The sequence below is a fragment of the Apostichopus japonicus genome, chromosome 12, assembly GCF_037975245.1.
Source record: "Apostichopus japonicus isolate 1M-3 chromosome 12, ASM3797524v1, whole genome shotgun sequence".
Taxonomy (NCBI): Eukaryota; Metazoa; Echinodermata; class Holothuroidea; order Aspidochirotida; family Stichopodidae; genus Apostichopus; species Apostichopus japonicus.
The window spans coordinates 11081803-11097234 of NC_092572.1; the positions used below are offsets into that span (position 1 = coordinate 11081803).

Sequence of the window (15432 nt, forward strand, 5' to 3'; positions counted from 1 at the left end):
TATACAGTTAATTTGATAAATAATACAGACAGAACAAGTAAGGAAAATCAAGAACATTGTGATATGACGTCTTACATAAAAAGTGAAAAAGAATCCAGCTGAAAATCTAAATGTGACATTCACTTAAGAATTCATGGACAGTCAAAATATTGGTCATTTCTCAACACTCTCTGACGAATGAACCTGGTAACAAGTTAAGTAAGAAGTGGTATATCTGGACTTTTGCTTTTGTTCTTTGCAGTTTAATTCCATGTTGGTATCTAGCACAGTCCTGCTACCGGAATGGGAGGCTGTAATGCTTAATGTGTATATAACGTAGATAGAGCAAAAATTAAAACATTTATGAAGTTACTCTATCTTTCTCTCTCTCTCTCTGTTAAAAGGAGAAACGTGAGTGAGTTTGAGCTATAACATTTACACCACAAAAATATGGTTTTACCTATAAGTCACAGGTCGACTCAAATTGCAGTTAATCAAATTCGCTGAGTTCAGTTCATATAAGCGGGAAAGAAATATTTCAAGACTTTTTTTTTACAATAATGAATAGGATGTACTAAATTTGTCAAAGCATAAATAAATTCAAACAGCTTTATATCATATAACAGGATATATAGGCGAACATCAATTACGTTTCTCTAGATCACTGTTGATTGAGTTCGTATTCCCCTTTGTTGATGAACCCCCTTTCTAGATGACTGTAAGCATATTGATTGGGTGTGACAGGAACACTGTGAAATGTTAAATGCAGAGAGGTAACATACAATGTCATCATCATTAATACTCCGTTATTCGTTTGAGAAAAAAGTAAAATAATGAGATATAAGCATCAGTATTGAAGTAACTGATAATTTGAATTTGTTTCTGACATCTTTAATGATGTATCATTCTCATGCTTAGGGTTAATGCTTAGCTGGCTAGAACGAGCACATGTCAAAATTTAGATATCAAACTTCATATGTGTCCTATTACACTTATTCATCATATGCCTGCACACACTCAACAATAAAAAAGAGCAAAGATATGGCTGTGTTAATATCCATTTTCCAAAGAGAACAATTAAATCATGTTGTCAGAAATATTGTCTTGGCAATACATTTCCACGAAATGTACCAGACACATCATTATCAGTTACATGTTGTCTATTTGTAATACGGTTCCACCCAGCCACAATAGTTCAATCACTTTGTATGGATTTAGTAACAGACAAATAAACCTTACCTGATTAATATTCGAAGCTTTTTGCATTTATTTGACTTTTGCCTCTGCTGTTTAGACATAATGTATAACACGTTTGAAGTATCTATCTGATTAGCAAAGCTCAATGGTTTGTAAAATTATACCTAATATAAGTAATCGATATCTCGGTATAATAAATAACCACATGGCGTTATATGAATTTTATATTTCGTCCATAAGGCATATTCACTAGAGTAAAGTACTTTCGTGCACTTTAGGACGTTTCCATTTGTATCATGATTCAAATTGCAAAGTGACATTGTATTCCCGCATTATGACTGCATAACTTTTATTCTGTTAGTATTACCTTTGAACAACTACGTCATACCCTTCGTCATTTTTGCAGCAGTGGCTTACTTTCGTCGACGATAAACGTACAGTAGATGTCTCCTCTCTTTAGAACAAGATAAGCAAAGAAAGTGTTGGTTAAAGCAACATTTACAAACAATTTGTACTTACAATTTTAATCGAAGTTAAATAGCAGTTACATGTTGTCCATTGTAATTCAATCACTTTGTAGGATTTAGCAACTGATTTATCTTTTAACAGACGTATAAACTTTACCTGATTAATTTTTGAGGCTTTTTTGCATGTATTTGACTTTTGCATCATGTATAACACATTTGAAGCATCTATCTGATTAGCGAAGCTCAATTTTTTAAAGAGGATTTGATCTTGTAAAAATATTCCCTATATAAGTAATCGATATCTCGGTAATAAAAAATAACCACGTGGCGTTATATAAATTTTATATTTGGTCCATAAGGCATATACACTATATTAAAGTACCTTTGTGGAAGGCACTTTAGGACGTTTTCCATTTGTATCATGATTCAAGTTTCTAAGTGACATTGTATTCTCGCATTACGACTGTATAACTTTCTTCTATATTACCTTTGAACAACTACGTCATACCCTTCGTCATATTTGCAGCAGTGGCTTACTTTCGTCGACGATAAACTCACAGTAGATGTCTCCTCTCTTTAAAACAAAATAAGCAAAGAAAGTGTTGGTCAAAACAACATTTATCAAACAATTTGTACTAACAATTATAATCGTAAAATATTCAATCAATTGTCAATGACTCGATTCTATTCATTTTATTTTCCTCGAAAAGTGCAAAAAATACAGTATTTTAAATTAAGTCATGTAATATCACTAATTAAAGTGTCTTACGTTTAATATTAGCTACTAACAATTACTCCACCAACCAGAACGACCCACCCTCCCCCCAGCACCGAACTTTATATGAAACCTCTGCACAAGTAGGTCGGCCTGCCTGCAGCCCCACCATTCCTCCCAAACCCGAACAGCCACGGCCCGAAAAAACAGGTTTTGACAAGCGGTGAATATCGGCCTCGAATTGTATCCGTCTAGGTCTCTTTTCACAGTTCCCACGGATCGACCCTGCCACGAAACACTGTAATGCATGTATTATGCCATGACAGTAACTCCGTGCTCTTGTATGTTTTTTTGGCCCTATAAAGTAAGTTTATATGTGCTGTGCCTACTGTAAGTTGGAATCTCTGGTCAGAGATATATTGATATGTGTTATTGGTCTTGTAAATGCAGGTGTGTAATTGGTCTTGTAAATGTAGGTGCGTACTTTTGGTCTTGTTAATGTGTGTTTGCGTGCATGGTCTTGTTAACGTAGGTGTGTTTGTGTGGTCTTGTTAATGTAGTTGTGTTTACGTGGTCCTATAAATGTAGATATATCCCCATTTGTCCTGGAAATGTGGATATGTTTATTGGTCCCCACTCCTGTGAACTGAGAACAATTCCGGTCCCCACTTTGCGTACTAGGTGCGTTTGTGTGTAAGTGGTTTTTGAAGTATTTATAGATCCCAGAATGGTATGTTACTTACAATGTCTCGTTGATAGCACTTCTTGGTCTAACATCGTTGAAATGTCTTTCTACTGTTACAGGTTTTATCTACAGCCATCCATGGTATGTAGCTCTTGCTATGAAATCAGTCTGTTTGCCTTTGCATTTTATTCATGCTTTAAATGTATCCTTTACGGTTATCTGTCGTATGTTATGGATGCTTTAAATGTCTCCTTTGTATCTTTGGGTACCTGTTTTGTATGTGCGTGTAAGTGACAAGCAAAGAGGGCAAATACGACAACGTGATGGTTGGCAGTGGACACACAATACGGAAGACAATAAACGGAGAGTTACCCTCAGTTCGACTTTACCTATTTTTTTCGGTATACTTCTCGAATATCCCCGTACGCGCGACACTTTATAAGACTTGCAAGCAGGAAACTCATTTGTGCAATATTCATCGCATTTAACGTTTGTGAGCAGCCAGTTACAATGCTAATATCTCTCGAAACTGTCCCTTCAATATCTATTGACGGTATGAACGGTTTCAAACCTTTATCTGATATAAACATAATATTCATACTGCTCATACTGAAAATGCAAGTGCTTTGAAGTATATATTTCAGAAAAAAATCATCCTAACTGGGTGTTTTTGAGTGAACGTTACATGTGCTTTTGTGTACATATAAAGCTAAACCAAAGTCATATGTGACTTGCTCATAATTCCGTTGAACGCTTAACTATAGTCTCCATAGTCCATTGTTATCTTGTTTCCGTTTCTTTTACTTTTAGTGCCATACTTTCGTAGTACAAACAAAATAAATTAATCGTGTATCAATCTATGTTTTCTCTGATATATAGATAAATTCATTTGAATTAAATTTAAATAAATATAAATAACGAGGAAACTCGCATGAAACTTGATCAAATCGATATTACCTAACAGATGGTGAACATGCACCGGCCTGTTCCGTATTATTTCTCGTATCTGAAACAAATGTGTTATAGTATTATAAACTATACACACTTTTGTATAACACTGTACTTTGGTTTTTATCTAATATTCGTTACACCTTGGGGTTAGTTTATTATGCTAACGTCATGACAAAGCAACTGTAAACATTGGTTAACAACAAATTCATGTTTCGATATGTTTACGGCGTGGAATAAGTTTTTATAATGTATACATTCCACGAATTATGAGTTGAACGATTGGCGTAATGTGGGCCAAAGTTGTGTACTACTGGACTAGTAACGTGATAAGGATAATCTATGTTCGGTTATGCAAACCTTTTAGGTTTCTGTTAGTGTTGGAACTTTTGGCTGTCCTGGGGAGATATTGCCTACTTGGCAGAGAGTTGGAAAGCCGTTGAATGTAATCACTGAATAAAGAAAGAGGGATCAAATTGCTAATTATTCTTCAGATAAATGATGAAAATAGTTTCTCCTTTGCAAAGACAGATATTTAGAACAAAACAGACTCTGAAATGGAAAAACAAATAAACCTAAAATAAAACTGAATGAAGCAGAATACAAGTCACTCCCAGATTAATGTATGTCACTCCCAGTCACTCCCAGAGTCACTCCCAGATTAATGTATGTCGTCCAGTTACAGAGTTGTTGACAATTAACAATTCATAATCATGGACGTTAAATATGAATGTAAGAGACTGACTTCGGTCAGCTTGCGGCTTTGATAAGCCAATGCGGCTTCTTCGCGAGTTCCTGCTTGCAGGAGGATCTAATATACATACATACATACATACATACATACATACATACATACATACATACATACATACAAGTCAACAGAAATAAAGAAAACAATGTCGATTGCGGGCTACATTTACCAAATTCACGAAGTTACGTCTGTAGTCAAAATATTAGACAATGTTTTATTTTCATTTGAAAAGTGTGCCAAAACTGTAATGGCGTCGTCAGACATTTCAAAGTAGAGACGGAGATGGGTTGCGTGTTGGGCACAGTAAAATGAGGGTAAGCTCCCTGAAGCGATTTTCATCGTTTCCAGAACTTGTATCAGCTTTAAATCAGCAGCATATTGGAGGTAGAAGTGATTCAGAAAGAGTTGTATCTTCCTACTTATTTTGCTTTTGTAAATTTTATGTGCCCCCTTCCCTTCCGACCCTCATCATGTCCCCCTTGACATAAATAAAAAGCGGGACATCGAAGGGAAACAGAATCCTTTGAAGTCCACATTTTTCATGAAAAAAACTTCAAAGAAATGGAAATATTTTTACCTTGTAAAACGTATGGACAAGGGATGTTGAATTTGAACTTGTACTGAAAGAAAAAGAAAGGGAAGATGGAGGAGTTGTTATTAAAATTAAAATATATTCTAACTTGAATGAAGTATCATAAATAATATTTCGGATAGGCGTTACATTAACTGATATCACAACAGTCGGATAACCGAACACACTCGCAGAAAAGGATGACTCAAATTCATGGGAACAAGAAATGGGATATTGCTCGAAACCCAGATCTCATAAATGGAAGCAATAATTGTGGTATGAGTGGAAACTAATAAATAGAAAGTACAATAAACAATAAAACAAATAATTAATTGGTAATGTACAGCCAAAAAACATCAGACATTCAGTTCCCCACAAATCCGTTCCGTCAAGTTCTCCGCACAGAAGTAGTTATCTAGATGCAATCGTGGGCTCGACAAATTTAGTAAGTTTATCTTTGAACTTAGTTTCCGTCAGTTTCAAATATTATAAGTATATCGAAATCAAACACGAAAAAGTAGTAACCAGAAATTAAAATGGGGCTGTGTGTGATAGCTGAGTGGCTGAATAAATTTTTAAATATAACAAAAAATCATATGAATATTATTTCTTAATCATTGTTTGTTCGTAAGCTAGCCTACCAAACGTTGATCACAATACCTGATTTTCTGAGTTTGTAAGTCAAGCATGCTAATAAAAGTAGAACCAAAGCGGTACAAGGGATGACAACTGCTGTCACGTACTGTGTCCTTTTATCTAGGTAGGGAAATACAGAACAAATCTTAACACATACGCATGACTTCACTTCATTATCGTAGATATGTACGATACTATGTGTTAAAATTCCATGAACATGGGAAAATACATAGGCCGAATTATCAGTATTGTTGTATGCAAAAACAAATACTCACCTTGTGACAGAAGTATTTTTTTGGAATACGAATAGCCGTGGCTATTTCGTGCCATATAACGATAGCATTTAAACCATGTATTCGTAATGATTAACGTAAAATATCTGTTCTTAGAGTTATCCCTTTTTTCTTCTTTAATTTTGACAGTTTTTCATTCAGTATCTGATTTCACCTGAAGGTAAACCTCTGTTAGCTGTTTGCCCTGTACTTCACATATAATCTCTACATGATGATCAGGTACTACCTGGAATTCAGCAATTAGCATAACCTTAACGATTGGCTGGTTAAAAAATCAAGAACGTTGTTTGCACAATAACTATATTTATCAGTCAACTTGGTAAATATCTGGATGATAAATTTAAGGGTCTGAAATAAATAGTAAAATGTCTAGCTCATTCTTATCGTTACGAATTGTTACAGTAGTTTTGTAGCCTGGAAGACAGATAAAGAGAATGGCAACTTCAAGTGACTTCCTCCATTTCGTTAGCTGTCTTTGTCACATTTAACGCCGATAGTAAGGCTAGTTTTATATACATCTTAGCATAAAGTGAGAATTAGATCATATAACTTACCAGATTCATTCAAGTACATCAATGAAAGTTTATCGATACAGCGATGTAACATAAATACTAATATAAATGCTACCGGTATTTAACGTTATGGCAAACTAATGCTAAGTTACATAAACTGTAACAATTAACTTACATTTAACGTTTAACGTAACGCTGGCAAAATGTCCTGCTGCTTTATCAGTTTGGCATTGCAGCTTTGCACCATCCGTATAACTGTCGATGTTCCTGACCATGACAATACTGCAATGTCTACTAGCGGTAGAGCTCGTTGAGTTAGGTAAAGCCAGAAAATATCCTGGTACATCACCGATTGACCAGGTAAAATCAACTGTTGCATCAAAGTGAGGCGGTCTGACGTCAACACAACAGCTCGCTAAGATGGTTTCGCCTGGTTTGGTTATGTTAGCATTAACACTGAGTTTAGGATATCCTGTCGAAAGTTACAAATGATTAGTTTTGAAAGATTCATATGTATTTTCAGGAGATTATGTATATATAACATTATTTTATCTGCTAATTATCTAAAATTGTCTACCTCATAGGAGAAATATATCCCTAAAGCAGTGCTTCGTCTTTTAGACCTCGCATGGTGTACACCCGGAAGAAGACGATTTTCCGGGTGTCAAAAAATTACCGAAGCTGTCTAATTCCTTATCTTACTCATCAAGCTCTGTTTTGAAAGTGTATTTCTGCTGCAGCCACTTCATTCAATACAATACGGAAGATAGCTTTGGTGAGATCACGTGATACCCGGTAAATCGCCATATTTTTGGGGTAAAACCAAGCAAGGGCTAACCAAATTTAATTCATAATGATAAACTGAACATGATGATGACTAAAACAAGAACATTTAATTGTCTTATTTAGAAAAGCTGCCTTTAACAACTGCAAATATCTTATTTTACAAGGGAAAAGAAAGTCATTTCATCGTTATAATTGCACTAATTCTATAACAGAATCTGGTTAGACATATTGAAACATGTCAGAAAAATATATTGCTAGCTGAAACGTTCTATTTATAACCGAAATGTTTTAATTTATGATAGACATTTTTAACAATTCTAACTAAAGTAGATCTCATAACTTCCACTAATAAAAGTAATAAATAAAGGGAAAGTATCATACAGCTGCAAATAAAATGGTCGTTTTTATCGGTACTATTGTTTCTTTTTGATGAAAGTAGCCGTTTGTCATTAAAAGTCATTTTCACTATCACCAATTCTTATTCAGGCTTAATAATGCCTTTCATATAACGATAAAAATATCATGCTTTATGGAATATAGCGATAACAAGTTTAGTTATTCAAATTTTAGGCTCACAAAAAAGGGAAACCCCTCGTCATTGGCACCTTTCAATAAATTTATTGAGAACATAAAAAAAATCAGTTTCACCTTTTTTAATAACATATCAATATACGTAACGTACAGTTGAAATTTTTACAGCATAAATTTCCATATCATGAAATATCTAAATATAAGGTTTCCTTATTAGAAGTTATGAATACAAATAAACTGGCAACTGTCAGTTAAATATCAGATGTTAGAATATAGTTATGATTTCTGATGTTTGTAATTAAATATTATGTCATAACATCCTTCCTAATACGTTAGTCAACATTGTGTTTTATTTATTTTTTTTTAAATTTCTTTGATAAACTGATTAAAGTTTCCTATGATTATGCATAGTACTGTAACGAGTATAAGTTGCAAGGATAACTTAAAACATCTTTATGCGTCCTGTTCTATCATTTTCTCAACCTCATTGACCCCACGTTGCCATAGCGACACACATAACCAGCATATCTATTCCAATGTAACTACAAATATAGGAATATAAGTCGAAAAATGTACAACTTATTAAAGTTGTTTTTCTTGCAGATACTTTCCGTTAGGATCGCAATAAAGCCCGCCCATACTATGCAATTCTATAAACGGCATGTGTTAGTAGGCTCTCGCTGTAGATCGCGAAAATTTGAGCTGTACAAGTGACTTTTCCACGCAGATTTCCTTTGGTAGGCTTAGCGAATTGGTTACGTAATGCACAGGCTAACGTTCCAGACTAAAACCTTGAAAGGTAAAGAAGTAGCAGTGGCGAAAAGGCCCTTTTTTAAATGATCTATTTTAATCAACGGTTCATAATTGAACATGTTAGCTATTCACTGACTGAATGAATTCAAACTAATGGATTGGGGAACTGTATGAGATTTATTACATGAGGAATTTTTCAGAAGACACTTTACTCATCTGCAGAAGTCCTTAATTACTCGCCAATTAACGCTCTTGGCAGGGGAGAACTATGCTAATATCTTAGTTTGCTATTTAGAGATGAATCCATGTAATAACTCGATGGACATGTCAAAAGGGTCAGGAAACAGCGACAAAACGCAAAAAGCTGCTTTAAGCAACTCGAATTCGTGTGAGATTTTTTTCCCTAAAACTATAAGCAAGCGACTAAACTCGATAAATGAACTGGAAATCGCGAGTGTTTTTTAATTTAATGACTCGATTCTAACGTATACCTCAATGCCACAAATAGTCTTTCTGAAAATATATTGTTCTGACGATTGACCAAAATACAACGTTCGTAGAAAAGATGAAAAATTACCTTGAATGAAGATTTGGAATGTGGTATTCGACGGATCCATGTGCTGGTGTTGGTATTGGATACAACAATAGTTACCAGCGTCTTGTATATCAGCAGAGGGTTTCTTTAAGTAAGACATTGAACGATCGGTGTCAATTTCCACAGATGTAAAATCGTGGTCGTCGTTATCCCTGAGTGAGTTATCACTGTACGTGGCCAGTATATGTCCTTTGCGATTCCATACCAAAGTATCAAGTTTCGAGATTAGTTGACATTCGAGAGAGACAATTCCCCCTTTTGGAATTACTTTCAAGATGGTCGAGTTGTTTGCTGCATCAAAGAAAGAGAACACTGTGAAAGTTTATTGAAGGATTCAAACTTTCATAAAATATACCAATCTCACGATTTAAGAGTCATCCGGGTCTTTTAATTGTTAAATTCTTCCTGATGATTTCGGTATACAAGCAAAGCGGTAACAAAGGTAAACACTTCAAAAAACACATGCCAAACGTATAACGACTATGAAAATTCTGTTAGAAGAAAAAAAAATGTTCATAATGGTTTATTAATGGTTATTTATTTGGCCTTCTAGGGCACAAAGAAAAGTTTTCCTTAAGAAAACGCAAATTCACTATGTTGATAGTAAGACTGAAACAACATTTGTAAGTATTATCTACAAACAGCGGCTACCATGTAAAGATGGCAGCAAGGAGGCTGTAAGTGAATAGCATGTTAAATCGTTTCCTCAAACTCTAGTGCAATTTTTACTTTTACTAAATAATTGGATCAACGAGAACTATAATCTCGATAACTAAGCGACCTCTGTTAGAAAGAATATTCAAAATACAGAGAAGAACTATTCTTACCAGAAGTGATGATAGAAACAAGAAGCACAGAGTAAATTAAGTTCTCTTTAATACTCATCTTGCATGGTATCTTGTGAATGCCATAGACTCCTTCATGTATGGGCTGGAGATATTGCAGGCATGTCCGTTGTGTTCGAAGAAACGTTCGATTGTAAACTATTGTAACGTCCTAGTGTATAAAATTAACCGAGAACGAAAGTCAGTAACAAAACAGCCTTCAAAGTTGAGTGTTGAACTAAAAGTGAGTAATACACGGAAAATTGAAAGGCACACAGATTTTAAGTGCACCATTGTCATATACCATATAGATCAAAGTAAAACCTATTCACTTTATTTATGATATTTGACAGATTTCAGATGTCGTGCGTGGGACATAAAGTGTGCGGGATGAACTTAAGCACTAGTTGATTAGAATACCACATGGTTGTAAATATGCATGACTCTCAGTTTGATTGAGGGACAGTACATAGCGTGGACATAATGGTGTAAAAGGTTACCATTCATACGCATGTTGCCGTTGATAAAAGTTGTGAGGACACCAGATGAAACAAAATTAGTTCACTTCATATGGCTAAATATAGAAAATAAGACGACAAATTCTTGATAATTTCTCTCTTGTCATGGATTTGAACTTGTAAAGATTTATATCCCGAACACTAACAGGTGTCAAGTTAAATAAAGAATAAAACTTCCTGTTAGTGGTTGGTTATTCTTAGGATGAGTACCTTTTCATTTTGTATAGTATAGAAACTGTTAAAAAAATAGTATAGAAACTGTACAATATAATCTATAACTTAAACGTTATTGTTTGCTGTGAAAAGTTGTAATTAGTATGTCCTCACATCCGTACTACAAACATAAATAAGTGACAGATATCATTGTCACACACATGAATAAGTAACAGATACGTTAGATATAAGTGTATTACACATTTTTCATGCATTAAATTAGAATTTGTGATCTTGTTGTTTGATAGGTCGTAATTAAAGAGGATGTTTAAGCAATTTTGCACCATCCATATAACTGGTGATGTTCCAGACCATTACAATGCCGCAATGTCTACTAACGGTAGAGTTCGTTGATTTAGATAAAGTTGGAAAATATCCCAATAAACTATTTTGTGAAAGTTTATTCCTGCTCCAGCTGCTTTCTTAGCTAAGATAAGGAAGATAGCTTTGGTTACTTTGTAGATACCCGAAAATTGTCGTTTTATGCGGGTATAAACCAATATATTATTAGACCTTAAAATAAACATGTTTTTGTTGTTGTTATTGGAAAAGCTGCATTTAACAACTAGGAATGACTTATTTTACAAGGAAAAGAATGTCATTCCACCGTTATGGTTGTATTAATTATGTCACATAATTTAGTTAGACACATAGAGACATAACAGAAACATATATTGCTAGCTGATCTGTTCTATTAATAACCAAAATGTATTTATTTGTGATACATATTTGTAACAATTCTAGCTACAGAAGATATCATAGCTTCCACTTATAAAAGTAATAAATAAGGGGAAATTGTCATACAGCTGCAAATGAAATGGTCGTTTTTATTGGTGCTATTATATCTTAACTTTTATAGCATAAATCGAAAGTCGTCGTTTATAATTAAAAGTCATTTTCTTTATCGCCAACTATTAGTCAGGCTTATTAATGCCTTTCATACAACAATTAAAAAAATCACGCTTTTATGGAACAAGCCATAACATGTTTAGTTAGGTAATTTTTAAGCTCACAGACACTTAACCCTTAACCCCTCGTCATAAAAACTTTGCAAACATTTCATTAAGAGCATAAAAATTCAAAATCAATTTCACTTTTTTTAGTAGAAAATCAATATACGTAATGTGCAGTGAAAATTTTCGATCATGTAATTCCATGTCGTAAAAATACCTAAAGATAGATTTTGATTGTTAGAAGTAATGAATAAAAAAAAACTGTTGTCACGTAAATATCAGCTGCTCGAATATAGTCTTCTATTAAATCTTCAAATCGTTACTTATACGTTAGTCATCATTTTGTTTTAATTGTTTTTATACATTTCTTTCAAAACTGATTTAAAGTTTCCTATGATTATTAATAGTGCTGTAAGTGACAGAACTTCAGAAGCAACTCGAACGAGTCTGAGAATTTCTCCAAAAACGATAAGCCAGCGACAACACTCGATAAGTGAAATCGACTCGCGATTTTTGTTTGTGCTAATGAATCGATTCTACCGTACCTCAAATGTCACTGGATGTCTCTCTGAAAATATATTGTACTGACAATTGACCAAAATACGAACGGTTGTAGAATACTTGAATAAATGACATTGAATGAAGGTTTGGAATGTGGTATTCGACGGATCCATGTGTTACTGGTGGTGGTGGTGGTATTGGATACAACAATAGTTACCAGCGTCTTGTAATTCAGCAGAGAGTTTCTTTAAGTAAGACGTTGAACGATCAGTGTCAATTTCTACAGAAGTAACGTCGTCGTTATCCCTGAATGAGTTATCACTGTACGTGGCCAGTATATGTCTGTTGCGATTCCATACCAAAGTATCAAGTTTCGAGATTAGTTGACATTCGAGAGAAATAATTTCCTTTTTTGGAATTACTATTAAGACGGTCGAGTTGTTTGCTGCATCAAAGAAGGAGGACACTGTGAAAGTTTATTGAAGAATTTGAAGTTTCATAAAGTATATTTGTTTATAAACTGAAATATTATTCGGAAGTTATTAGGACAACCAATCTCATGATTTAAAAGTCATCCGGGTCTTCCACGATGTTAACGTCATTCGGGTCTTTTAAGTATTACATTCAGCCTGATGATTTCGGTATACAGTGATACAAGTCAAAGCGTTATCAGTGGTATACACTTCAATAAACACATGCCAAGTGTATTACGACTTTCAAAATTCTTTTAGGAAAGATGTAATGCTCAAAATTGTTTATAAATGGTTATTTAATCAGCTCTTTACAGCACAAATAAATGGTTTCCTTCGCAACAATCCAATTCACTATATTGATGCTAAGGCTGAAACCAAAACGACTATGAACAACACTTGACAGTATTATCTACAAGCAGGGGGCTACCATGTATAGATGACAGCAAGGAGACTGTAAGTGAAATAACATATGCTAAATCGTTTCCTCAAACTCTAGTGCAATGTTTAATTTACTATATGATTGGATCAACGATAACTATATTCTCGATAACTAAGCGACCTCTGTTAGGAAGAATATTAAAATTTACGTACAAAATATAGAAAAGGAATATTCTTACAAGAAGTGATTTTAGCAAAAAGAAGCACGAAGTAAATTAAGTTCTCTTTAAAACTCATCTTGCATGATGTGCTAAGAAAGCCATAGAATCCTTCACGAAAGGGTTGGAGATATTGATGTATAGCCCGTTGTCTTCCAAGAAATGTAAAATAGTAAACTATTGTAACGTCCTAGTGTTCAAACTTTACCGAAATCGAAAGTCATTAACAAAAGAACCTTTAAAGTTGCATGTTAATTCTAAACTGAGAAATATACGTCAGTCACTTAATAAAAAAAAAAATTGCTTTTTATCATCGTGTGTAAAAGTAAGTTGGCCTGACGTTTCGATCCTAGCAGGATCTTCTTCAAAGGCTAAATGTCAAGTAACAGTAACAGAAGGGACAAAAACACGCACAGAATACAGACAGGTTAAAGAGCATGGTGAGCTTTTTAACATCAACTATACATCGCACCTGGCATTTTATTTACTGCAAACTCATTGTTGTGCCGGCGTGATCGAAGCTGGTATGGAGCTGCTGAGCGTCGACAAACCTCTTGCGACAATACCGCATCCGGTGTTAGGGCAGAGCGTTCCCACAAAGAGAAGGGTTTGTTCATGTTGCAACTAGCAATTTCCTAGCATGAGACACGTTGACAACAAACAGCCGTAAGTTCATATAGACAGCCCAAGTTAGTAAGCTTCATTATTTATATCCTAATATGGGGCATAAGAAAACATCTATGAGTATTTGTTAAGTCCTGCAGTTGATTGGTAAAGCGATTTGTTCGTGGAAGTCTTATTCGCTATGAATTGGTTGTATACATTTTCGGTGCGGTGACTTCACGCTGAATGTACAGGCTGGTTTGTTATTGTTGTACTATGTGTATGGCTAGGATATTTCTTGTAGCTGGAACCCATTCCGCTTGCTGTTAGTCACGTGACTGATGTATAACTGATGTATTTATAGTGATTTACTTTAATAGAGCGGTTTTGAGGATTACTTAACTGAAGTATGTAATCATAACTTCTTTTTATTTAATGTTTGTCTTAAGTTTGTTCAAGTTGCAGATTGAACCATCATCTCTGTTGTCATGATCATCATTGGTCATCTTATCATGTCAGTGAGTTATCTGTACTAGAGACGTCTAAGAGAAATCTAGGAGCTATATCATGGAAGAAATATGTAGCACTGAAAATGTGTCTGGTCCTCATATTTACGAAACTCGCGGTAGACCTAAAACTGTCGAGTTCACTACAAGGACATATATTGTAACGTCGCAGTATAAAGGGTTAATGGATTATTAAGACCACATCTGGTAACACATTAAAAACGTATGTAATATCTCCCATAATTATCATCTCAACTTGGTTAAGTGTTATTTTTAGTATCATTGTAATGTTGGTTAATGATGTAGATGTTTATGATTATGTTGTTTATGATTGTAGATGATTATTATATGTATTTTTGAATCACACTAAATGTTAGCCCAGCCATAGTTTATCCCGTGGGTTTACGCTTAATTTACTAAGTTTCGGACTAACCTATGTACTTTCACTCTAAGTGTATTTAAGACAGGTCACGGCGTTGTTGAATCCGTGATCTTGTTTCTTTAGCCCTCGCTAAAATAGATAAAACATCACATAACCAAAACCTTGCTCATAATATAACACACAAACAAGTTTGTGGTGTCCCTAACGGATTCGATTTGCTTACTATACACCTATTGCAGTAATGTAAAATATTACATTAAATAATTGCTTGTTTGTTAAGTATATCGTACAGAAATGGATAGTAAGTTAATAACTGTTTAAAATGTGTATGGCTGCGCTTGTAGCTCTATAAATCAATGCTCTCGAACCTGATGAAAGATATGAATTCGTTTAACAAGAGGCAAATAATTGATCGCCGCACGTTTAATGGACAAATGCTTTTAG

General features: G+C 34.4%; 1 protein-coding gene across 2 annotated transcripts; it reads right to left on the minus strand.

Moving 5' to 3' along the window:
- Window positions 1-14: 14 nt before the first annotated feature.
- LOC139977443 (uncharacterized) lies at window positions 15-10851 on the minus strand. 2 transcript variants are annotated; one of them, XM_071986776.1, is made up of 11 exons: window positions 10744-10850; window positions 10247-10415; window positions 9402-9710; window positions 6930-7226; window positions 5974-6069; window positions 5320-5362; window positions 4352-4443; window positions 4001-4049; window positions 2131-2217; window positions 1544-1630; window positions 15-728 (listed from the first exon to the last, which is right to left on the minus strand). In XM_071986776.1, the coding sequence occupies exons 1-11, from the start codon at window positions 10744-10746 to the stop codon at window positions 641-643; spliced, it is 1320 nt and encodes a 439-aa protein (XP_071842877.1). In that variant the 5' UTR covers window positions 10747-10850; the 3' UTR covers window positions 15-640. The 2 variants fall into 2 exon arrangements, with proteins under 2 accessions (XP_071842877.1, XP_071842878.1); XM_071986777.1 differs by lacking the exon at window positions 1544-1630 and having other exon boundaries at window positions 10744-10851.
- Between the last annotated feature and the right edge of the window lie 4581 nt (window positions 10852-15432).

Coding starts and splice junctions, on each gene's coding strand:
- LOC139977443 (XM_071986776.1), bottom strand. Junction 9,711..10,246: donor TGTTTCTATCATCACTTCTG/GTAAGAATAGTT, acceptor TCTTTGATGCAG/CAAACAACTCGACCATCTTG. Junction 729..1,543: donor TATGACGTAGTTGTTCAAAG/GTAATACTAACA, acceptor AACATTTCACAG/TGTTCCTGTCACACCCAATC.